Source organism: Typopeltis vanoorti, chromosome 4 (genome assembly GCF_054136105.1).
Source record: "Typopeltis vanoorti isolate ZY-2024b chromosome 4, IOZ_Tvanoo_1.0, whole genome shotgun sequence".
NCBI classification, from domain to species: Eukaryota; Metazoa; Arthropoda; class Arachnida; order Uropygi; family Thelyphonidae; genus Typopeltis; species Typopeltis vanoorti.
The window spans coordinates 105,468,747-105,494,958 of NC_143552.1; the positions used below are offsets into that span (position 1 = coordinate 105,468,747).

Consider the following 26,212-nt stretch of genomic DNA (forward strand, 5'->3'; position numbering starts at 1 on the left):
TACTATTGTCTGCAGTCTGCATGACACAGTTGGACAACTTGCAGATCTCTATTCTTCTCTAGTGCCTTATACGTACAGTGTGTCCAAACCAGATGAAACAAAGTTGAAACCGTTTTCTCTCTCTCTTCGTAATCATTTCCATGATAATGCCTATTCCCTTCATTAGCACAATTATATATCATTTTTACTCTTACACTCATATTCTCACCATTCCTTCCATTATAATTTAGTTTCCCTGACTCCCTCTGTTAGGTCTCATACCAGTTATTAGTTTTTCAAGACTCCTGATATCAAACACATTCAGGTGTAGGACGTCCCTCTTATACAAATCCAATCTTCCCTCAAACTCACTCCGCACATCCAAAAACCCAAATCTATTCCTTTTACACAGCCTGCACATCAAATTGTTTGCTATCATAGCACTTCTTAATTCATTTTTGTTATATCAGGGTAATATTTATATATGAGTAATAATTATAAATTTTAATTATATTTTTGTAATTTTACCTGTATTTTAACTATGTTTTGTATTTTTAAACTATATTTTTGTTTATTTCAAAATATTTTATTATCATCATCATTCAGGACCCCCACAGAGTCACAGAATTCATGATGGGAGACCCATCCTAGACAACATACCACTCATCAAATTCATTCACATTCATGCTCTCACCACCCTACCAGGTAGTGCATTCCAGATTCAGCCACTCCCCATGCAAAGAAACCACTCCTCACTCTCTTGTCCATGGCTTTCTTTCACAACTTCCAGGGATTGCCCCTTATCCTCACTTCTTCCTCTTGTTTTGCCATACGAAAGAACTTCCCAGTGTTAACCCTCTAACTACCTCGCAACAGTTTAAATGTCTGAGTCACACTTCTTCTGTCCCAAACTTTTCAGTCCACATTCCCTTGTTCTGTCTCATAAACTGACATTGTACAGTCCTGATATTATTTTGTTATCTACCTCTGTACTCTTTCCAAGGTTAATTTATCTCCTTCAAATCTTGGGGACCAAATCTGAGTACCGTAGTCCAAGTGTGGTCTGACAGGTATGTGACAGTCCAAGTGTGGTCTGACAGTTTTGCTGCAATCTTCTGGGTTACCTTTGCAATATGTTCCCTGAACTGACCATCTCTGATGGTCAGTATCCTTCTCAGTATTGCTGCAATCTTCTGGGTTACCTTTGCAATATGTTCCCTGAACTTTAGGTTTCTATCAATCAGTCATCACACCAAGATCACTTACCTCCTTAACTTCCTTCATTACAGTCCTCCTCCAGAGTGTGCAACCTCCCATCGATGCATCCCAAACATCAAGACTTTACATTTAGTTAAATTAAACTGATACTCCATTCATTTGCCCATCTGTCCAGCTTATCGAAATCCTCTTGAAGGGCTATCACATCTGCACTCACATCATCTGCAGGCAACTGAATGTCCCCCCTGCATTTTCTGTAACTTTTTTTAATATCTTAGTATTCATCTAAAAGGTAAATTGATGGTTAATACGAATATGCTGTGGCTATAAAGAGTGATTTACCTCTTTTTATGGTTTTCTTTAGATAATTATTTCCCCAATGCTATTGAATCAATACTTAAAATCTTTTCTTTTTTATTTTAATTTGTTTCATGTTCCTTTTTTATTCCTCAGTGCAGCTTAATATATGCTATCGATTGCATGTACTGTTGTAATTAATCATCATAGGTCACCAGTTAAAGAATATCTAAGTGGTCATAATTATCCTCTTAGCTTTTTTGTATGTATTCTTGGTAATGTTGTTTTAATACTGCATATTGTTGCAGCAAGTTTTGCTTTTGCTTTCCTAGAAGGGTAAATTATACTTGATGATAAAAAATTAGATGCTTCCTTTCATCTTTTTTTTACTCAACGGTGAGCAAACTAAAAGTTGTATATGAAGTAACAATCAGGTATTACCTTGTGTACTACTGTAATACCTGAATAGTGAAGCCACAAGAACAGTGAAGTCATACTGCACAAAACCTTTGGTTTTGTGCAGTATGACTTCACTGTTCTTGTGGCAATAAACCATAAGTCAGTCAACTAACCAATGGTCAAGCATATGGAGGTACTTGACTTCACATCAGAATCCCATAATTCTTGTTAAGTACACTGAATTCGCTTTGCATTAGGAACCCCTCCACCAATTTACATATTCGCCGTGATAATGAAGTATCACGTGGTATCAACATCATGTGTGCCTACTATAAATGAACACACCTATTCTCTATACATAATCATTAAACGTTTGCCAGTAATGAGGAATGAATTAACCATGAACAGACATCAAGCAAGAGGGCTCGTATTGGTCGGGTGTCATGACTGGTATATCAGCAATGATGTGCAACAATCACACAGCTCACCCACCAGTACAACAGCAGAGCAATTCAACCCATTTCCGCATTCATCATACTCCATACCTTGCTTTGGCTTGGATTCCACAGCTAGAGACCAACAAGGGTACCCATGATGACAGCTAGGCATCGCAAACAACACCTTGCATGAACCAAGGAACATTGGCAATGGACCATCGACAGATGAAAGAAAGTCGACAGTACTTATCAAAGTACTGTTTCCTGGTGCACCATGCTGATGGCCAGATTCGCATTTGGCTTAAACAGCATGAAGCCTTATCCTCCCTGGTTGCACAGTTGGGGGTTCAGCAGGCTGGTGGAGGTGTTATGGTCTCAGCAGCTTTTTCCTGGCATGCTCTAGGTCCATTGGTTATCATCCCACAAACACTGAATGGTGAACACTACAGGGACTTGTTAGCCAACCATCTCCATCCATATCTGCAGGAGATCTACCCTGACCACAGTGCCATCTTTCAACAGGACAATGCACCTTTTCAGGCTCATACAACTACTGAGTGGCTGGAGGAATACGACCGTGAATTTGCCTCATTGCCTTGGCCTCCAAACTCCCCTGATGGTAACCCATGTGAAATATGCTAGAACAGGGTGTGAGAACTGCTAATCCTCCTCCTCTGCAGAATGAGCGTGAACTGACTAAATTGCTTCAGTGGACATCAGAGTTGTGAATGGAGGATATTCGACACCTTGTGGAATCTGTTCCCTAGTCGTATGCAAGCCACGATTGCAGAGAGGTGGACCAGTGCATTATTAGGTGGGTGTTCCTAATGCAAAGCTAACTCAGTGTATAATTTACTTCCTGACAAAGAGAATAAAAACTTGTTACAGCTTTCTTTTCAAAGAGTATTTAATAATGTAACAATCGGGTATATCATATCAAACAATGCTACATCATTTGCTTGTATATGGAGAATGTGACTTCTGTCATCAAATTAGCTCCTACTGATAAGACCCAATGAAAAGCTTAACTGGAAAGTGACCTGTCCCATAATGTATGACGATATCATGAAAGGAAATATGCTATACATTATGGGATAATCTTATAATGATTTGTTTACATGTTTAGTATGATATTTTCCTTTTGCTACACACCATTATTCTTTACATTATGAGTATACTTTTTAGAAACTGATGACACTTGGTTATGCTACACAATATAAAAAAGAACAAAGGCTGTATATCTTGAATTCAGTCATCTAATTAAATAATAGAAATATGAAATAATACTTTTCATAAACCCTCAGATTGCAGAAATCATCTATTTTATTTGTTTATTTTTCCAGGTTGTTTTGTACCGGTGAATATAAAAGAGATGGAGTACCTATTGGTTATAAAGGCTCAACATTTCATAGGTTACATTTTAAAAATAGTTATCATTAAATTTGATTAGCATTTTTACTTAGTCTTACCCTAAAGTTTAATCTCTATAATAGTTTAATATGTTGTGTGTCATTAACTTAAAAATATCTAGAGCCACTTGGCTGAGTCCATTCATCTTATCTCCAAGGTATGCATATAAAATTAATCATCAATGTCAGAAATAATTTTTTTATCTATGGAGTTTTTTTTTTTTTTTTTTAAATTTTGTTTTCTCTCTTATTTTTAGAAATATACATATGTATATGGAAGTTTTTTCACTTGGCTAGGCTACCAGTTATATATTTGGTTTAATCCTTTATCCAAGCGTAAGCAAACAAAGTTTGTGCCTGAAGTATTTTCAGGACTGGGGCAACTCGTAGCAAAGGTGGTATAACTTCTCATCACTTGCCTTAGTATCCCATAATGCAAAGCACATCTCCTTGTGGACATGTATAATGTTATGCATTAAGGGAAGGGTCACTACCCCGACCGGTTTCAACCTTTATTGAGGTCTCATCAGTGGGAGCCAAACCCAGAGGTGGTGATACTAAAGTGGAAGTAATGGAGAAGTCATATTTCCATATACGAGTTGCCAAAAGGTGTCACACCTTATTATTAAAATTCTCTGGATTAGAGATAGTTGATGGAAGTTTTTTCACTTGGCTATGCTATATATTTGGTTTAAACCTTTATCCAAATGTAAGCAAACAAAGTTTGCACTTGAAGTATTTTCAGGACTGGGGCAGCTCGTGCAAAGGTGGTATAACTTCTCATCACTTGCCTTAGTATCCCATAATGCAAAGCACATCACCTTGCAGACATGTATAATGCTATGCCTTAAGGGAAGGGTCATTACCCAAACCGGTTTCAACCTTTATTGAAGACTTCTCCATTACTTCCGCCTTAGTATCACCATCTCTAGGTCTAGCTCCCACTGATGAGAGATTTGGGTAGTGACCCTTCCCTTAATGCTTAGTATTATACATATCCTCAAGGTGATGCACTTTGCATTATGGGATACTAAGGCAAGTGATGAGAAGTTATACCACCTTTGCACGAGTTGCCCCAGTCCTGAAAATACTTCAGGCACAAACTTTGTTCGCTTATACTTGGATAAAGGATTAAACCAAATATATAATTGATACATATGTATGTTTCTAAAAATAAGACATATATAATAAAAGTAACAGATTGCAGTAAATCTTGGACTTACACTGTCTTTTGTTTGTTTCAAGCATGCAAAATATTTATTCCTTTTCTTTGATATACACTATAACAAACTAATGAAAAATTCCAACAAAATCTTTTGTGCATAATGGTATTTGAAAAGAAATTCAATGTAGTAGCCTGTCAAATATAATGATGCATACAAAAAAAAACAATTTTCTGTTGTTGTGCTTGTTATCTATATATCAAAGTATAGATCACAAACAATGAGAAGAAAATGTATTAATTAGTACAAGTGAAAAGAACAGTGGCATTGGTTGATTCATGTGTGTGTGTGCGTGTACTAGCAATATACCAAACCTTGTATTGTTTAGGATGATGATAATTTGCAGAACCCATCGAAAGGCTTATGTTCCTTTTTTAATTTGCGATTTGGATGCTGTATACTAAATTTTGCATATGTTAGGTTTTAATAACCTAACATATGCAGATGACATGGTTCTTCTAGCTGAAAACAAATATGACCTCAAGACTTATAGATGAAACCCTCAAGTACAGCGAACAGTAATGCCTCAGTTTCAACTTTAAAAAGACAAAAATCATGATAATTTCAAGAGAAAAGGAAATGCCAAAAATATGCATCAATATAAAAAGAAATAAATTAGAATAGGTGCAAACATTCACACCTTGGACACTTGATCACAGAGAATGGCAGGACATAAGATGAAATTAGAAAAAGGATTAAAATTGCAAGGTCAACTTTCAACAATATGAAAAATCTACTGACATCAAGAGAATTAAATTTGAAAACAAGAGTAAGAATCTCCAAATATTACATATGGTCCACATTATTATATGGGGTAGAGGACACTTTCCAATCTGAGTGTGAAAAAACTGGAGACCTTTGAAATGTGGATGCTGCATAGAATTATGAGGATATCATGGAAAGACAAATGAAGAGGTACTAGAGATGGTCAGCATAAACAGGAGTCTGATAAAAGAAATTAAAAAGAGAAAAGTCAGCTATTTCGGAAATATTCTGAGACATAACTTCCTACATAGGACACTTCTCGAAGGAGCTGTTGAGGGAAAGAGAAGGAGAGGAACACAGAGATTGGAGTGGATGAAAAATATAGAAGACTGGACCTATCTCTCATATGAGGAATGCAGCAGAGAGGTGCAGAATAGGACATGGTGAAGACACATGGTAGTCATTCTCCTGGAGGAAGAAGACACCTGATAGGACAGGACTAAATTTGTTGGTCCTAGTTCATACCATTTAGATGAAATCCTATATTGCAATATCCTAAGGATCAGAAGAGCCTACTCAAACCTATTTATTTAATGCATTTTACTTCTGTTCTTACTGCTTTATAGATCAGATATATACAGGCAAACTCTTTAAGCTATATGTATATATTAGATAAATGAAAGTGAACACAAATGCTCTGAATGGTTTCAAAAAATTGTTTACAGAAAACTTAAATAGCATACTGAAATGGAACTTGCATCATTAAAAAGAATTTGAAAACTTTTACTGCACTAGTGGAATATAACATGCACTTTGTTTTTCTTTGCACTCATCAGAGTGATATCTTTTCCATCTAGATACTTTCTTGTTCGTGATGAACACTCCCTGCAGTGTCCCCCCCCCCTTTAAAATTTTCACTTTTGTTTGTAGTGAAAGGCATAAATTTATTTGATCTGGTGGTTCATTTGAAGCAGCCTAGTGTGAGATCAAGGCCATTAAGACAAAATATACAGTTGGTCGTTTCTACCAGGGGGATTCCATGGATCTGGAAGACATGCATTGCTAAATTAGCACAATGAATACAGGTTGAGTGATTATTATTGGTGGGGGACTTCAACATATAGACAGGAAGGAAGGAATATCACATGGCAGGAAGGAAAATGGAATTTCCACACTTGGAGTGGACTAGGGGTGTGAGAGTATCTGACCTGGTCATAGGATCAGAAGAGCTATCCGTAACCAAGATGGCCATATATCTTCTGATTGGCAAAAGTGACCATGATGTCTTGATTATGAGATGGTCAAATGTGAGGAATATTCGGTCGAGAAGGGATATATGTGTAACTATAAGGCAGGTGATTATAACAAGCTTAGGAGAAAGTATAAATTTGTTAGTAGTGCATGGGAGATAGTTAAGGGTCATCTAGAGCAGCGTTTCCCAGATTTTTCCTATGACAGAATACTTCACAAATCCTTAAATTTTCACCAAACACCTTGGTTATTTTGTAATGTATTAATAATTAATTATGGCATAATAATAAAGAGTATTAGTACACTTATGTATATGATATGACATGTTGACAAATATAAAATTACATTTAAATCAGTTATCAATCACTGGACTAATGAAATCATGTAGCATATTGTAGTTTTCTCGGCCAACATCATTAAATTAATTTGTGCTGATTCTCATTGACATATCCCATTCTGATCACCAAAAATTTATAACATTATTATAAGTACTTAAGAGTGAATGTAGACTTTTTCTCCTGTGTGCTGGTAGTTTTCCCTCATTTTGAACATCCTGGAGATCGCTTTGTAAGCTTGAGGTGGATGAATCACTGTCTGTTGCTTCACAAACATCTTCAATAAGAGATTTCTTAACACCCAAATTAAACAAAGCCCCTTGTCTCTTATTCATATTAAAATGTAAATTTGTAGGTATTACTATTAAGAAATCATAGCACTCCAGTTTCAAAACAAGCACTTATACACTGTAATGCAAACTTGCGAAGAAACAGTATTCAGTATTATTAGATTTGAGAACCGAATACAGACTACCTTTATCTTCAATTTCAGTGGAAAAATTTTCTTTATACTTTTTTGCTGATTGGTCACTAACATTTGCAACACAGATGTTGTTATTTCGTTTAGTTTTGAGAACAGAGGATACTCTGCCCACTGTTGTAATTGGCTTGCAGGCAAGTTTTATGACCTGTCATAAACAGTGGTATTTCCTTTCCCGAATGTTGAAAGATTTCGATGTGTGAAAATTAACGATAATTCATGAATATATCCATGTTTAAAAATATGCGGCTTGGTCACTGACATTTGCAACACAGGCGGGCATTATTTCGTTCAGTTTTGAGAACAGAGGATGTGCCGCCCATTGTTGTAATCTGCTTACAGGCAATTTTTATGACTCTCATAAACAGTGGTATTCACTTTCCCTGAATTTTTTCCATGTCTAAAAATACACAGCTTGGTCACTGACATCGTGGAATACTTATTCACTTTCTGCAGAACACAATTTGGAAAACCCTGATCTAGAGGAAGCAATATTAAATTATATACCTAAGCTAAGGAGGGTTAATCAGGTAGGAGTTAGATAGATGAGTAATATCATTGAGCATGAACTGCAGAAGAAGAAAATGCTGTGGAGAGTATATAAGGAGAAAGGTGACCAGTGTGTCAAATAAGACAAAATCAGATTATGAGAAGAATCTAGCCAAGCAGGCAAAAGAAAATCCCAAAGAGTTCTTTCATTACGTGGCAAGTAAGAGAAAGAATGACTATGGAAGATTAACCTTAATGAGTGATGATGATGATAGTGGCAATGTGACAGAAGTGGATAAAATAGTCTAGTTCAGGGGGTCAGCAACCTTTTCAGACTCGCAGGCCACGTTCAACTTTTATTTTTAATAATCGGGCTGCAAGTGTTTAATTAAGAGAAAATAGTGAGTGAAAAAAATACTCATTTATCAATTTTTAATATATCAATTTTAAAAAACACAGAAATATTTGAAGTACGAGATATGAAACAAGTATGAAAATGAAACTTATTGAAAACTTATTATCATGTAAAAACAAAGCAATATAGTTTATGCATCACAATATGTGTGTCTCCCTGCTTAATGTGCCTTTTGTGATTGTTTTCCCTTAGCCAAATTATCTATATTCACTTTATAACCTGATGTGCAAATTCGAATCGAAGCATGCAAATGTTTATCAGTCAGTCGCAAAGAAAATTTACTTTTTCTAAAACTCATGGTAGAAAATGCTTGTTCGCAAATGTGTGCGCTTCTAAATGTGACCATCATTTTCTTTGCGAAACTGATTAATCCTTCAAATTTTTTGCTAAGAATTGATAAATTTTTTCAACATTTTCTAACGAAAATGCATTCTTCAATGTTTCATTCCGTTCCAAAACTTCCATCTGTAGTTGGTTTGATATGTCATCAATGTTGACATTAAAAGGGTTCAATAATAATCGCATTTCGATGCTATTTTTATGAAAAATCCACAAATCTTGTTGAAAATTCCATTTGTAAATCTTCAATGATACCAACAAAGGTTTCCTTTTGTGTTTGCCATCCAATTGTAGATGCAGATTTGCAACATATATAATGATGTAGATTTTTTTCCATCATATGTTTCTTCAACAGACATAGTTTGCCTTCAAAAGCTTTTATGTCAGAAAACAGTTAGACTAGTAATTTACCTTGGCCTTACAGGTTCACATTAAATTCATTAAGATATGTTGTAATATCTACCATAATGCAAGAGATATAATACATTTTTGATCCGATACTTGTGAGCAGTATTTTCATGTTCCCTTATGAAAATTATTTCTTCATGTAAATTAAAAATTGATTTCAGCACAGCACCTCTACTTAACCATCTAACAGCTGAGTAGTAGATAATGTCCTTGCACTCCAATTCTATTTCTATCAAGAATTCTTGAAATTGGCGGTGTTTCACACTGTTGTGTCGGATGTAATTTACAGTTGTATCACGATGTCCATAACGTCTTTCATTGATAGAAATAGAATACCCCCATTTTCAATAAAGAAGTACTTGCTGTTCCATTTATCATTAAACCTTCTTCCTACATCTGCAATTTTAAGTTTTCTTGAACCCATTTTTGAAATTATTTTTAACAAATATATATATCATCTGAAAATAATAGTTGATGTTACTGAATCATATTAAAAGAAGGACCAGGAACACAACTGCAAAAGTGTCTTCCAAAATCTCAGTTGTCGTCAGATGAAGTCATTTGTTATCCCCACTCTTGATGACTCACACAGTTAACTCATGCCAAGTTGCACAGCAATATCACGAAACATAGGTATAAAATTATTTTTAATTTATTATTCATATTATAAAATGCATTATTTAAATAATTCAACATACGGGCCACATGCCACGTAAGTATGGCAACCTATTATGGGCCGTGTGCAGCCTGCCGGTTGCCGACCCCTGGTCTAGTTACTGGGTAACTAGACTATTTTGCAAGGGTATGTCATACAAGTGAGGTTACTGCTGTAACATACGTGACAGACACTAATGTGGGAACAGAGATGCTGAATTGAAGGTTCTTAGGATATTGCAGACTCGATGTAAATACAACTGGGGGATTAGATGGCGTGTCAGCCAGGGGTTTTGCGAGAATGTGCAGGGGAACTGGTAATTCTCTGACTAGGTGTTTTAATTTAAGCTTAGCTCTAGTAGTTCTAAGGGAGTGGAAAGAGGGGAAAATAGTTATTTTGCATAAGGGCATTTACTGTAGAGGTTCTGAGGGAGGTTCTAAGACTGCAGTAGCTAATTATAGACCAATCAGTATATCTCAGGAGTGGTGGTAAGAGTACTGGAAAAATTCATCAAAACGAGAATTCAAGAATGAATGGATAAGAATATGATACCGTATCAACATGGCTTTGTTAAGGGTCAGTCATGACTTAGTAATTTACTAACTTTTTTTTCATAATAGAGTAACAGCTGAGTTGGATTAAGAAAATTTCTACATGATGATTCTGTTGGATTTTGCAAAGGCATTTGACAGAAAACTACATAGAACTGTTATGCAAATTAGAATAAATGGGTATGGATGTAACACTGGTTAAGTGGATAAGAGATTGGCTGCTGGGCAGATATCACAAAGTGGTCAAGCCAAAAGTAGATGACTAGTGGTGTGCTGCAAGGTTCAGTGCTGGAATCGCTACTGTTTAATTTGTACATAAATGATATAGGAAATAACCTGAAAGGAAATATTCAGTTGTTTGCTGATAATGCAAAATAGGTAGAGTAATAGTTAATCTAGTAACAGTTAATGTGGAGAACTTGCATGACTATTTATATAGGCTGTCAGTATGAGCAAAAGATAATGGGTATTAGTTTAAGGTGGAGAAATGTAAAGTTATGCATTTTAGGATAAATAGATTACAAGCTGTGTACCACATTGATGGAATTGTGCTCCAGGAAATAGATGAAGCTAGAGATTTAGGGGGTGGTGGCAAACAGAGTTAAAGTTTAGAGGATATATTGCTAATGTAGCCCATAAGATTACTTGGCTATCGAAGAACACATTAACAAATAGAGATAAGGAAGTGATTCCTCTTTATAAGGCCTTGATATGTCAACACCTGGATTACTGTGCTCAGATCTGGTCTCCTGGGTTTCTTGGAGAGGAGGAAGAAGCAATGGAGAGGATTCAGAGGTAAGTGATCAAAGTGGTGAGTAGTCTGTCATATGTTCCCTATGAGGATAGTTTGAGGATGTGTGGATTGCAGAAGTTGTTTGGTAGGAGAAAAAGAAGAGATATGATAGAAACATTTAAGTTCTTTAAGGATTTTATAGGATTAATGCAGTGGGAATGTTTCAACACTTGGCTAGAGGGGCCAGAACAAGAGGTCATTCCTCTTGTTGAAGTTGAATAAAGGTATGTGTTAGTAGTTGGTGCAAGGTTTTTTGCTTGAAAAGTTGTGAATGAGTGGAATGGGTTGCCAGAGTCAATTGTGTAAGTGCTTTGTCTGTTAATGGAGTCAAGGAGGGGGTATGATAGATTGTATGGATAGTTTGGGTCTCCCACAATGAGTCCTCAGACTTCATGGAGGTGTCCATACAGTAATAATATATCCCCTGAAGAAGAAATTGGTTTGCATAAGGAGAAATTGATCACATGAATATAATAGATACAAAATGAGTTCCTTTCAACTGAGCTGATAATCAGGCAAATATATTTCAGAAATGATGCTACATTGCATCATCCTCTTGATAAACATTAATCTTCTCTTACATTAAAGTGTTAAATGCAATTGGCCTGCTTGTATAAACTAACTTTTGCTACAGTATCGTGGTTAATCCTGTTACTGTAATTTGATGTGTGCCTGTTAATGCATTTTCTTGCTAATCAGTGTGCGTGTTTTGCAAAAGAAAAACTCACTGCTGTATGAAACTGGCTGACTTGTTTTCATTTGGAGAAAACAAAAAATCTTATAAATATTGCTTATGCCCTTGATAGCATTTAAACCTAGCTTTTTCCATCTAAAGGCATGGTTGCTGCCATCTGCACTGTGGACTTGCTGTCAAGCTAGTTTTTTATTTTTATTATTATTAATTTATTTTTTTTATGAAAGACAAAAGGTCCAAATGCTGTATCAGAGGTTATAAAACATATTCACTTTCGAACAATCGTCATACCATGATTTTCACTTCATTCTATTCATATGGACATTATACCTGCCCATCATCTTGCTGAGGATGTGCATTGTTATTATCATCACTAGGCCTTCATGGAGTCAGTTTGTTACAGGTCCTGTAACAGTTTAATGTTATAGGGATAGAGAACAAACAGTGAGAACCTTATGCCCTTAATTGTGATAGATAATCTTCTATACTCTTAATCATAGCATCATGAAGTATCAATTTCTGAAGATTGTCAAACACAAAATCACCAGTTTCTGCATTGCTACTATCGATTTTTTTTTTCCCCTTATGTAGCTCATAAAATTATCCAGACCACTGTTAAATTGATTTGCACATGAACAATTTTATGGAACTTTCTCTAGAAACTCCATTGAACAAATTTTGTGGAACTTATTTGATGTCAGTTTACTGCCACATCAACACTTGGCTATCTTTTCTCTGTAGTTACTTATTACATCACTCCCTCTCATGCTTAAAAAAAATCTCCTTCCATTTGTTGGCTTTATTCCTGCATTCTGTACCTCATCATTTAAATAAATTTTTAAAACTGTCAGATCATTTGTTTTGTTATATAATATTTATTGTGAAGTTCCTATATATTGGACACCCTAGGCATTTTGAAAATGAAAATCAGATTAGTAAACCAATAAATACTTTGTTGTTTTTGGCTTCTCATTATTTTTTCTTCTGTCTCAAGACAGGAAGTAGGATTTACTCAAACCATTATGATAAGTCAAAAATAAAAACAGGTGTTTTATTTGCTTTTCAGTTTCCATTTAGATGACATGATGATAGCCATAATAAAAAATATATAGCTTAGATGGAACAGAGCATGGATTTTTGATTTTTATGTTATTTGTTATAAGATAAATGATTACATAATGATAATGTTGCAGTGACACCAAAATAAAACAACGTATATGAATAAATAAATATATGAAATCAGTTAACTAAATGTAAAAATTTCAAGCATTTGGCATAAAAGTCAGGGTATGCTTGAAATGTGCAGTCTCGGTGTATAGTAGACTCACGTAGTAAATGTGTAGGAACCATATAGCAGATAGTTTTTTATATGGAATTCCTTTTTATACATTTCATAGCAATTTGTAGTAGTCAGTAAAGTGATTATATCCTTTGATTGGAAAGACTTGGGTTTGAATCCTATATAGGATGCAAAGAACCTTCATGTGATCTTTCTAACTAAAGAGGAGTTAGCTGGCCTCATTTAGAGTTGACAGGGTCCCCTCCCCCCTTTAGAAACTTGCGAGTTTTTATCCTGCATTACAAACCATTCTCGAAATATATGCAATTAAGAGGAAGCAGTTTGCTTTTTGGGTAGGAGAATACACAATTGACAATATTGAACTGTTGTATAGATATATATTGTATATAATATGTATAGATAGGCTGAGGTGTTGGTTGTTGTTCATAATAGTTCTTCACAGTATAAACAACAGACAGCTAGCTGGGACTGCTGTGGATTTTCCCCTTTTCCTCCTTTCCAGCATTTCTACATGGGATTTCTAGAAAATCAGGCATTAATACAGCTATACATAAACCAACAGTTTGGCTATGCTATTGTAGTTAATATTTTCCAGTCTATTTAAACAGCCACATTCAAAAATACACTTCACTGCAGAAAAAAGAAACTAACAGTTACTTTCTCTACTAGTTACATGAAAACAAAATGCTTAATTATCTGTTTCATAGGAAACCAACACATGCACACACTCTAGAAGGCACTGACATAAGCAATCACCCATCTGACATTTACAGAACATAGATACAATTTTTTAGCCAATGGCTACAACTCGTATCTAATTATCCCTCCTGCAACCAACACAGAAGATCACTATTAAATTATTTAAGGAATTTACAATGTATACTGGAATATTAATTAAAACAAACTTTAATAAATACCTCCTATATTTCAGCAATGTCACATTGCCATCTTCATGGGCACATACAACTATGACATGTGCATGCAGGCACTAGAAAAAGCAAATGAAGCAGAAGAGATAAAACTACTGTTGTTCCTAGAGTCCTAAAGGTGCCCCCTAGCACGCTATATTGGGTTGTCTTAGCCATTGGGCTGAAGTTCTCAAGATGCAAACTTCCCAAATTTGGGACGTCTCATGCACCCAAATTTGTTGAGGTTTGGAAAGTTTTTTAGATGAGGATGACTCCATGAATAATCTTTCATATTTAAATAATTTAATAGTCATGTGTTACCAACGTATGAGCCTATCTACAAGAACACAGAAGATCATAGTAAAACTGTTCCCATTTCTTATATTCAAGGTGCATCAGAAAAGATATCTAAAGTTTTCCACAAATATAATCTCCATACCACTTTCAAACAATATATCCAACTAGTAACTTTCATCTGTTTTCTTGAAGATCAGTTTCTCTTGCACATCCTAGTGTGTATAAAGTTCCTTGTGCCTGCAATTTAGTGTACTTTGGACAGACTGATAGATCTTTTAACATCAACCTTGAAGAATGTAAAAACTATCTGATCTGTATAGCAAATCAGGACTGGCAAACCTGGATAAATGGATGAAGGCAACTATGCTACATGGAAATCATTATAGGTCTGAGAAACTATTTTTTGAAATAGTCATCAACTACAAAGCACTTCCTTAACATCGGCAAATGCAGCTGCATTAATTGCCAACGATCTGTGAGACTGTTCTAAGACTACATTTAGTCTAACCTTTCTAAATTAACTTCATTTTTATCTGGTCCATTAGAGGGCACTTTGTTAGGACATAATTTGAATTGTTTTGACAATTATCTAATTAAGTGCTGTGTGTTTACACACTTTTATAATTTGTGCTCTAAAGATAGGAATCGAGCAAAATGTTTAGTAAGTTCAATAAATATTTTATTTTCCTCTGGTGTTGTTTATACCTTGAAGCACTTATGAGTAAACATTGTGGTGGATGCCATGAGTATTTAGTGTTCATTTCTCAGAATATTTAAATTTACAGTATTTTATTTTCATGTTGGTGCAGCATATTTACTTCTGTCCATGACAGAAATTCCATCCTATGCAGCAGCAGCTTCACATATTTGTCATTTTAAATCAGTGAAGTTATGTAAAATATTAGTTTCCAATCCCAATTTCCCTTGCACGTTAAGCTCAGTGGCCTGGCATGGTCAAGTAACTTTTCATCTTTGAAACCTGATTAATGCTGTTATAGGGCTAATCCTATCTGCATAGTGTATTATGACTGTATCAATTATGTGTGTGTGTGTTCTGTCTGATTTGCCTGTTTTGCACAGGATAAAAAACCAGTTTCCAGGAGAAAAGGAAAAAAAAAACCTGCCACCTTTGCATGAGACCAGCTAACTCACCTTCAACTGAAAAACCCCGATAAAGGTTCTTCACATCGTAGATGGGATTTGAACACAGGTCTTTCCAACCAAAGGGCATCATTTAAAAGGACTGAGCTATGGGAGGCACTTTGAAATATTAGTTATTTATTGATTACTGTATAGTATGTTTCACTATAACCATGAATGAGATTATACTTTATCCTGCTTTCTTTTTCTTAGAGTTATCAAAGATTTCATGATTCAAGGTGGAGATTTTGTAAATGTAAGTGGTTAATGATTTTGCTAGACTCCCATTAAAGTTTGAAATCCTTATATAGTGAGCTCTCACTGTAACAGATTTATATGGAACACGAAAAAATCTTATAAGGATAGCATGCTGTAGTGAATTTCTTTATTAGGATATCAATTCTGCGTATGGGGTTGTTTGGGACTTTCCAGTATTTTATTGTTGATAAAGTTTAATTTATAAATTAGGCACAGTAAGATATTAACAACAATGACTAATAATAAAATAGAACAATTACAACAATATACTGCAATAAAAGTTATATGAGTGTGAATGGAATCTTAGCAACCTCAGCATACGTTTTTTTTTATTATTTATTTATTATTTCATGAAGTTGAGAATTTTCACCTTTTTTTGACTTAAAAGGAAATACTTTACAGCTCTTCTCTTTGGCATATCCAAATTGCCAACATCAATACGCTTTGGGGCCATTATTAAGTTCAAAGCCGAATATTTATGGTAACTATGAAAGTATCGTAAGTTGACCTGAGAGCTTACAAGAATACAGTCCTCGGGCATTCCCAAGCTACCTTAGTTTGTACTACTTGACTTAGCAGTCAAGGATGGTATTCTCATAAGCTCTCTTGGATTCTGATTATGTAGAGATTAAAGTAATTATTATTTGCTTCAGAATCCAACATGATCTTCCATCACAAAGGCTGCTTGTAAATAATATTTAATGTAAACAACTTATTTTATAATGTAATATTCATATAACTACTTTAATTTTATCTAATATTTAATTATTTAATCAAGAACGTATGTATTAATAGTAGAAAAACTCTGTGATAAAATATTATTAAGCTATTTTAGTTATTACTATGTTAATATTATAAGAACTTCTATTTGATAATTTAACTGCGCATTAATTGAAATATAAATATTCTTTATTTATTCCTGTTTGTGAAAGTTTAACGTTATGCAATACCTCAATTTTATTATATTTTGTTTGGTTGTCATGGAGATGCATGTAAGTGAGCGAGCACGTTTTGGAACACCATGAGGTTTATTGAAAAGAGTTTTAGAAAGAAATGACGTAAGCAATTTAGGGGGGAAAACAGATATATAAGCGACGAACGCTGGAATTATTAATTAATGAGGAGATTAGAGATTTATTAGAGAGAGATTGGCATTAGGTTGGAATCGGGCATTCGGGAATCACAGTGCGATAATAGCGAGTCGGCAAGTCACTCGAGCAGCTAAATAAATTCTACAAGTTGAGAAGCAGTTAGCTAATAAGTTTCTGAATAACAAATAAAGCAACAGAAGATAGCTGAGTGACTACTGAATGACTAGCGATATTTTAGTTGAGATTTATTTTCAGGGCCGACCTTTCAAGGACACACTGAAACGTGAAGCATAGTAAGAAGTAACTAGAGAATAAATAGAGGCAACAGGGTTGTGTTTAATGATAGCAGTGTTTAGAATTATAGTGCCTAAAGAATTATTTGAATGCCGGAGGAATGAACATCTGTACATATAAAACCCCAAGTTAAAGAATTATTGTGTATTGTCCTAATTCAAGAGTAATCACTAGTGCTTCATACAAGAACATCTGATTATATGTATTGTGCCCGTAAATTAATTCAGTTAATGCTAGAACATTTATTTTAATGAGTGCTGTTTATTGTTAAAAGTGCTTACAGTTATAAAAAGTGTTTGTGTGTATGTTGATGATGGAAGAAGATTAACGGTAAGATTATTCCAACTTTAATATTTCTGTTCAGAGAAGTGTGTGAGTTTCATCTTAGAATTCCCTGATGTTAACAGTAACTGTCGCAGAGAATTAAATGAAGCGTAAAATTAAAAGTGATTGTTTGTGAAGAAGTGTTACTGAAAATTTTATTGTATTTGGAATTTAAGGAACTGTGAGAAGACTGTAAAGTAGAGATAGCAGAATTACCATTGTCTGAGTTTGCATGACTGTATTGCCAGGAAGGCTGAAGTGTTTCTAATAACTTAATTAGTGATTTGAAGTTAAGTGTGAAACTTGTGATTCTAAATTAAATGTTTGTTTTTGTTAATGAAAAGTTGTATTTTGCCTGAATCTCTTTTACTGCACCATTCATAAAATATTCGAACCAAAGCGGGAAAATTAAGTAGGTTAAATATACTCGGCCAGTATATATAATAACATCATATAAAAGAGGATAGTTGTGAGTTGGTTTTTCTTCAATTCTTGAACTAATTCAGATATAGAGTGGCGCAGTCTTTAAATATAAATTTTCTCTATATTTGAATTAGAAATCAACTCACAACTTATCAATTAGTTAAGAACATTGTAATAGTAATTATGTCGGATCCAAAGTACAGATTAAGAAGAAGTAGGATCCAACAGTACTACTTGACTTAGCAGTAGGTAACTCAGGAATGCCAAGGATGGTATTCTCATAAGCTCTCTGGTCCACTTATGAAACTTTCATAGTTTCTACAGACATTTGCGCTTTGAAATAATGTTGGATCTGATATCCACTTTGCCTGTGTAATTATAAATTATTTATTTATTACTATTTTTCCATTTAATATTTTCAGATAAGGGGGACTACGGTATATGTAGAAATCAAGTATAACGTATGCATATTTATCCAGTTTTTATCATAAAACTTCTTTGTAAATAATTCGCAATATGTATTAATATGTATTGTGTTACTAAATTAAGACCAAGCCACATATAGCTATTTGAGGTAATATAATATACAGTGGGTATATGTTATATTAATGTGACCAATATAGTAATGGATATGTATTATATATTGTTATGACTGCTAAATGCAGTGGTTATATATATCAGGTCATCCCAAAAGTAATGTTTTTGTACTGTACTTGTTCAGATGTGTCTCAGCTTGTCTAAACATGGATTTTTAAAGCTTCATAAGTATTGCTAAGCTGAGGCGGCCTCATTCTAAGGAATTTCACCTTGCAAGAACATCATACATAAATTATTGTTTAAATAACCTTTATTATTATGAAGGTCACTGAAGAGCAAATCGTGCTTTATAAGTTCAAAAAAAAGCAACATTGCTGCTAACACTGTAAAAAAGTGTGCAAGAAGTGTGTATGGTGATAATGTTTCGAATATGCAAAAGTGCCAGTGATGATTCCAAAACTTTCAACAAGGGGGAGGCTTTAGCTTGAAAGACTCCCCCCTCACTCTGGGCATCCTGGTTCTCTTTATAATAATATGGTAGAAGCTGCTATTGCAAGAAATGCTAATTCAACTGTTGAAGATTTAGCAAAAATCTTAATTCATCATCATCAACCATCCATCGCCATTTACAAAAATTTGGGATAGTGTCTAAGCTTGGCAAGCAGGTTCCCTCATGAACTGACGAACAACAATTGAAGAGAATGCATCAACATCTGCACTGCTCTTCATTCTCGAGAGGTTCAATCTATCTTTTTGAGTCATGTAGTCAGCGGTGATGAAGGGTGGATACTTTACAAGAATGTTAAGCACCGAAGGCAATGGGGTTCGTTCAGGGGAACAGGATAAACTTCAGCCAGAACAAGACCTTCACCCTTAGAAGGTTTGTTAAGTGTTTGGTGGGATGTGACTGTATTATACACTTTGAACTCTTTCCATAAAACCAAACAATCACAGCTGAAGTATACTGTGAACAACTTGATCAATTGAATGAAAAAACAGAAAGGATGTTGTTTTTCACCATTATAATGCACACCTTCATAGTGCAAGAATCACCTGTACCAAGATTGAGGAACTCGGCTCAGAAAAGCTTCCACATCCTCTATATCAGTGATGGCGAACCTTTTTACCCAGGTGTGTCAAACATCTTTTTTTTTTTAAATATTGACGCTGTTGATGTGCCACTTGCATACATGCATTATAAATTTAATTACATAATCATAGATGGTGACTTATACATATCATATTAGGCTATTTATTTAATAGGACATTGATATAAAATCTTATGAATTCATATTATACAATTAACCCCTTAATGTACCAATTAAAAATCAGAAAGCAGTCATTTTTCTGCCAGTTTTTTGGGCGAGGGTGATTTGCTGGATCAAATTCATCATTATTTGAAAAATAATGATGAATTTGTGCAAACCAAACGAAATAGCCGATACACGCCATTGGCAACTTTTCTCGGCTGAAAGGAAATAGACACAAAATTGTCTAGCGTCTATATTCGGTTGTATTTATATGTAAAACCAAAATTCAAAATCAATTTTGGTGCAATAAACAAAAGACGTGTCACAGACGTCTTTGTATGTTAAGGGGTTAATTTAATAAAGTGAAATTACAAACTTACATTACATTTAATGACTTCTCTGTTGCTGAGTACTGGTAGAAAGTTTCTTTATAGAAGGGCTATAGTGTGTACATTTTAATGCTACACAGGCAGCGCTCAAATCATTGCTCAATCTATTTCTCCCTTTCGATTTGATATTATTTAAGGCAGAAAAGAGAGTTTCACAAGAGTATGTAGAAGACAAAATTGTTAGAAGAGCTTTAGTAAAGATTTTAAGAGCATGAAAGTTTTCGGGAATGCTGTTCCACATGCTTAGAATTCACAAATCTGAATTTTTACATGCGGTATCATGTAGACATTCCCACTCAAGTTCTTCTAATTAATTTCTAAGAGCAATAAACTTTCTTTTCCAGATAGGATTACACTGGAAGTCGGCTAGTTGCATTTCTAAATCTTTTAAATCCAACCACTCAAAGCCATCTAATTTAAGATCCACGAATTCTGTTGCATCAGGATACTTTATGAATTGGATTGTTTGTTCAAACATTCGAAATTGCTCAAATCTAGAAGAAAACTGCTCAGTTACTGACTTTAGAACTTCGATAGATTGGTTGATATGTTGTTCACAATTTTTGAGGCTGGTTTCGTTAAAAAAAATTTTTCACTCTTGGGAAATACTTAAAATTATTACTTTCTAAATCAGTTTGAAATATTTTGAGTTTATTCTGAAAGCTCTTGATCGTGTCAAACATAACATCGACAGATTTTCCAAAACTTTGCAATTGTATATTAAGTTCATTCAGGTGCTGTGAAAAACATCAGCTTACTGAGCCAAGCAGAATCATTCAACTGAGAAAATTCGTGCTCCATGCCCTTCGTATTTAAATATAATTTCATTTCATTTAAACATTCAACAAACTGTTCAAGTACTTGGCCACGACTCAACCATCGAATATTATTGTACATTAATAGACCATTGCACACTGATTCAACTTTGGTTAAAAGTGAATTAAATTCTCGTTTGTTTAAAGCCCTGGCAGCAATAAAATTAGTTACCTTTGTCACAATTCTCATCACATCATCCAAATCCTTTAAGCCTGATTTCGCACACAGTGTCTCCTGATGTATAATGCAATGGAAACAAATCAGGAGATGGCCAACCATATTAGGCACGGCATCAGTTGTAATCGAAAATATTTTCGTTAAATCTATCTGTTTCTCACGGAACACTTTAACAACACAGTCGCATATGTCGTGTTTTGAGGTAAATTTTCTAACTTTATCAATTCCTCGTGCATAGAATCACCATGAACATACCTTGCAATAATAACCAATTGAGCTGATGATGTAATATCTGTAATTTCATTGAGACAAATGGAAAAACAATGGCATGAGTTCAAGTCTTGTTGTATTTGATTTTCTATACTAGCATTCATTGATATAACTCTATCTTTAATAGTATTCCTACTTAATGGTAACTCTTTCATGCACTTTACAATAGCTTCCTTATTATGAAAGTCCTCAAATAAAAATGGTGCACACTTTATGAAAGCTTCTTTAATATAATCACCATTACTAAGTGGTTTCCCATGTTCAACAATAGTATATGAAATACTGTAACTTGCGGCTACTAAATTTGATGGTCCTGAAACAAATTTAATTAAAGTCCCTGATTTTTATTCTGCCAGTTTTAGATCGTATTCTTTGCGACTTTTAGACGTAAAGAATATGATATGTATATTCTTTGCATTCTTCAAAATTTTTTTTCTAGGAGACATTTTTGCTTAGTTTCAACATGTCTTCTTACATTCCAAGTTCTACTCACAGATAGCTCACCACACAATTTACAGAGAACTTTATTGCCTCTATCAATAACACCATATTGTTCAGTCCAGGCCAGGCATCTTGGAAATTTCTTCCACTTCCTTTCTGTGATAATTTTAGTTTTTTATTAGTGCTAGCTGCCATTGTAAAAGGGTTCACAAATTAAAAAGAGCACAATTATATCCAGCAGTAATAATTAATAAGAACTAACAATTACTGGAAATGAATTATACACCAGCAACTCAAATTACTTAAGTGGCAGACCATGCAAGACTACCACTACTTCTTTCAGCAGGGTTGCCAGATTTATTACCGGTACATTCATAGCAACCTTGTTACATTTTACTCTCTATCATGCTACCAAATAGCAGCTATTTAGTAGGTTTTGTTGTGACATCATCGTAAGTTGTTACTATTTGCATTATTTAACAAAATTTACTGAATTTATTGCAACCATAGAAATATTTTCATTATTTACTCAGATAAATTCAATATTTAATGTTGCGAATTATATTTTCTGTTAAAGTTGTTTTAAATATGTTTAAACCTGTATTACTCAGTCAAGAAACTTGGAATGCATGCATGAACGAATTTCACGCGGAAGTCAAATGAAAATTTTAAGTTTATAATATATAAAGCACATATTTATAAGTTTGTATCGTATAATATTGATAATAATTTTTATAAGTTTGTATCATATAATATTGATAATTTTTATAAGTTTTTATATCATATGACTATGCAGAAATTATGATGATTAAGAAAGAAAACATAAACTTAAAACGCTCGTTGTTTATAGGCTAGTTACCAAATAAAATAGAAATAATCTAACTACAAAATAAAATAGAAATAGGCTAACTATAAAATAATTCTTTCAATGAACTGAAACCTACCTTTGCCTTAACTGAGAGCGATCTTACATGATTTATCGCAGTTTTTTCATCAGAATACTGATATCTTTTCAACATCCAAGATGTGTCATCTGAAACCCTCAAGTGTGTCAGTGCTGATACATGTGTCATAGGTTCGCCATCACTGCTCTATATTCTCCTGATCTTGCACCTTCAGATTACCACTTATTTCGAAGTTTGCAACATTTCATTAATGAAAAACAATACAATACATTAGAAGCATTGAAATTGAGCCTATGTGACTTCTTTGCATGCAAATTTCCTGAATTCTGTAGAAATAGCATTATGAAGCTTTCACAATGTTGGAAGAATGTTAGTGATTCAAATGGAGACTATATACTTGATTAAATTAGCAAGTGGTTTATCTTTCATGTCCTTTCAAAACTTAATGCTGAAAATGACGTTACTTTTGGGATGACCTGATATAATGGCCATAATAAAACATAACTTTATAGGAAAGTGTAGCCATTGGAATTTGAAAGAATAATCTTTGAAAGCTCTTTGTGATGCATTTCAAATCAAAGTTAAATGAATTTTAACTGAAGTTAAACTTTTGACATTTAATACATAAGATTATCTGAAAAAATTATTTCATGAAATCATAAAATGAATTTATGATGCTCCTAATGTTTGCTATCAGTCTGAAAAAAAAAAAACCATCTATTTTTGGAAATGCAGCAACCTCTTTTCACTAACTAGGCTAAAAAAATTAATTAAATGAGATTTATTATATTAAAAAAGATTATTAATTTGACATACCTGTGTGCACTTTTTTAAGGTAAGAATGGACATAGTACTTGGTACAGAACTTGGTCAGAGCTGAGATGTTATATAATAGAAGTGTTGAACATGAAGAATGATAACTGAGCATAGAAATACTTTTCAGATAGCCAAAAAAAATCATAAAACCAATAACAAAAAATGAATTAAAATATGAATTTAAAAGAGCTGAAAATAAGAACAAAGGGAGAAAAAAACTGTTACATGCATCATGCACAACATGATGGTGTGCTAGCTGTTTTGTTTAAAACATTATCAGGTGTAAGATAGAGAAAATTGTGAGCTTGCTGAGGTCAAGTATTAAAAGGAGTCAGATTGGTTTGAAGAGTATTGGGGAGTAATTTATTTTGTTTAATTGTAATGAGAGGGTACGTAAGGTCTTTTTGTGTTTATAGCATATTGATCAGTTCTTGTTGCAAGAGATTCAGAGCAATTTGGTTTCATTCACTCTTGGAAATCTATAACAGCAACTCGATTTTAGGGATGTGTTTAGATTGTATTGCATGGAGGAGTGTGCTGGTAAATTTTTAACAAACAGCACACTAAAAAAAATATAAAAAAGCAGTGGCTTCTTCCTTTCTGAAAATTACAGCCCCCATTGCATTCCCCCATCTATCTTTCCTCTACATTACCTTAAAATGTGGCCCAGCAAAATTAATATATGATACTTGTTAAAAATTAATATTCCTGTAAAACTGCTAACACAGAGATAATCGAATATTCACAAGCTATCAGGAAGGGGGACTGGGTAAAGAAAGCACAAAGTGTGATGAAATAATATATGCCCAGCTGTATTTTCTGTCACTATATATAGGCTTATCACCCAAAAGCCACTAGCCAAACCATTGTGGATTGAAGTGTATGCTGCTCTACAGTTTTTAGCCTTTTGTTAGTTTAACAACCAGCTTGCAAAATTCTTGAAAATATAACAGTCAACTCTTGCAAGCCAGCTCCAGCACACTACTGATTGCATGTAATGAAATGATTTTAATTTTTGGTGTGTTTTTGTTTGTGTTATTTCTTAGTGGTGGAAAGTAAGTAGTCTGGTATGGGGATATTGCAGTATTAGTGTTCAATTAAGCATGACTTTATAGAAAGAATGGTGGATCCAGTGTAACAGGTATTGCTCCTGATTGGTTAAACTTATAAACAATGTTATGCCATTGTAACATGTTGGTCTGAACTATTGTGGTTCTATGTTTTATAGTAAATTTTGTAGTTTATTGCTGGTAGTGAAGACAGTTTTGTAATATTTGCATTTTATATTTTTAAAAGTATACACAATTTAGCAGTTATACATTCTTTAAAAAAAAAAAAAAAAAATCACTCATACAAACTGCCTCCCAATTATTTTTGGACAAGTTAAGATCAACCAGGCTACTCCATTCACCCCATAATTTCTTGCCATCACAACACTACAGCAGTCCCACCATTTAAATTTATCTCAAAACTATTAAAACCATTACTAAACTGCTCAAAATGTGTGATCAAAAATACAAATTAACTCTTTCGATGCATTAAACAAACCACCATATAGCACAGTAATATTCTCCCTCTCTCTCCTTTCAATTCCTCCTCTCTTGTACCAATGTTGATACGTTTAAAACTCTAGACATCATTCACATACTACTTATAAATGACCAGAACCTATTGGAATGTGCAAATTTATCTTTTTTAGATCACCTTTCACTGATAAAAATAAAAATCTCAGCAAACTTCTTTAAATACAATCATCACTTTCATGAACAGCTTATTGGTTTTCCTATTGCCAAAACATTAATGGTCAAGCATGAACTACTTCTTCTTCTTCTTAGTACTGAGTGGGGGAATTATTGATGCTATTTCAGATGAGCTTTTCCTATGGAAATATTTGTAGAATAAACATACTGCAGAGACCATGCGTCTGTGTGAAAGTGGGAGGAGAGAGTTGATAAGGGAGGATCATTGATAAGTCTAATTGCTCTCCTCTGTATTGAGTCGAGTATTTTGAGAGAGCTTTTAGGGTCCCACCCCATATGTGGGAGCAGTATTCAATAGTTGGGTGGATTTATGACTTGTATAATGTTAATATAGCTGTTTGGGGGTGAAGTAACGTCTTGAACGAAAGAAATCCTAGTTTTTTTTTTTAGGCTTAGGATGCAATGTTTGAGATACGTTTATGCCAGGAGAGGTTTGATGTGAAGGTGATTCCAAGGAATGAGATATCAAACTCTCTGGAAATTTGGATATCATCAAAAAGGATACTGGAGAAAAATTGTTCTGTTTTATAGGAAATAGTACTTTATTGGCGTTCAAATTTATGAAGTTATCCGAACCCCATTGTAGGATGGCTTGTAGATTGGAGTTGAGGGTGGTGGTGGTTGACATTCTGTAGGTTGAGGTGAGTTGTGTAGGGTAAGGCTTATCAAATGCAAGCGAGGAGTGTAGTGTGCTGTCGTCTGCAAAACTGTGTATTGGGTTGGAGGTCAATTGCAGTA

General features: G+C 34.2%; 1 protein-coding gene across 1 annotated transcript in view; it reads left to right on the top strand.

Moving 5' to 3' along the window:
• The window catches only part of LOC150107572 (peptidyl-prolyl cis-trans isomerase H), a 71,536-nt gene that overhangs the window by 22,720 nt on the left and 22,604 nt on the right, over positions 1–26,212 (top strand). Inside the window, exons 3-4 of the mRNA XM_090391392.1 lie at positions 3,674–3,742; positions 15,937–15,979. Coding sequence (XP_090247518.1) covers positions 3,674–3,742; positions 15,937–15,979 — 112 coding nt within the window. The remainder of the gene's footprint in view (positions 1–3,673; positions 3,743–15,936; positions 15,980–26,212) is intronic.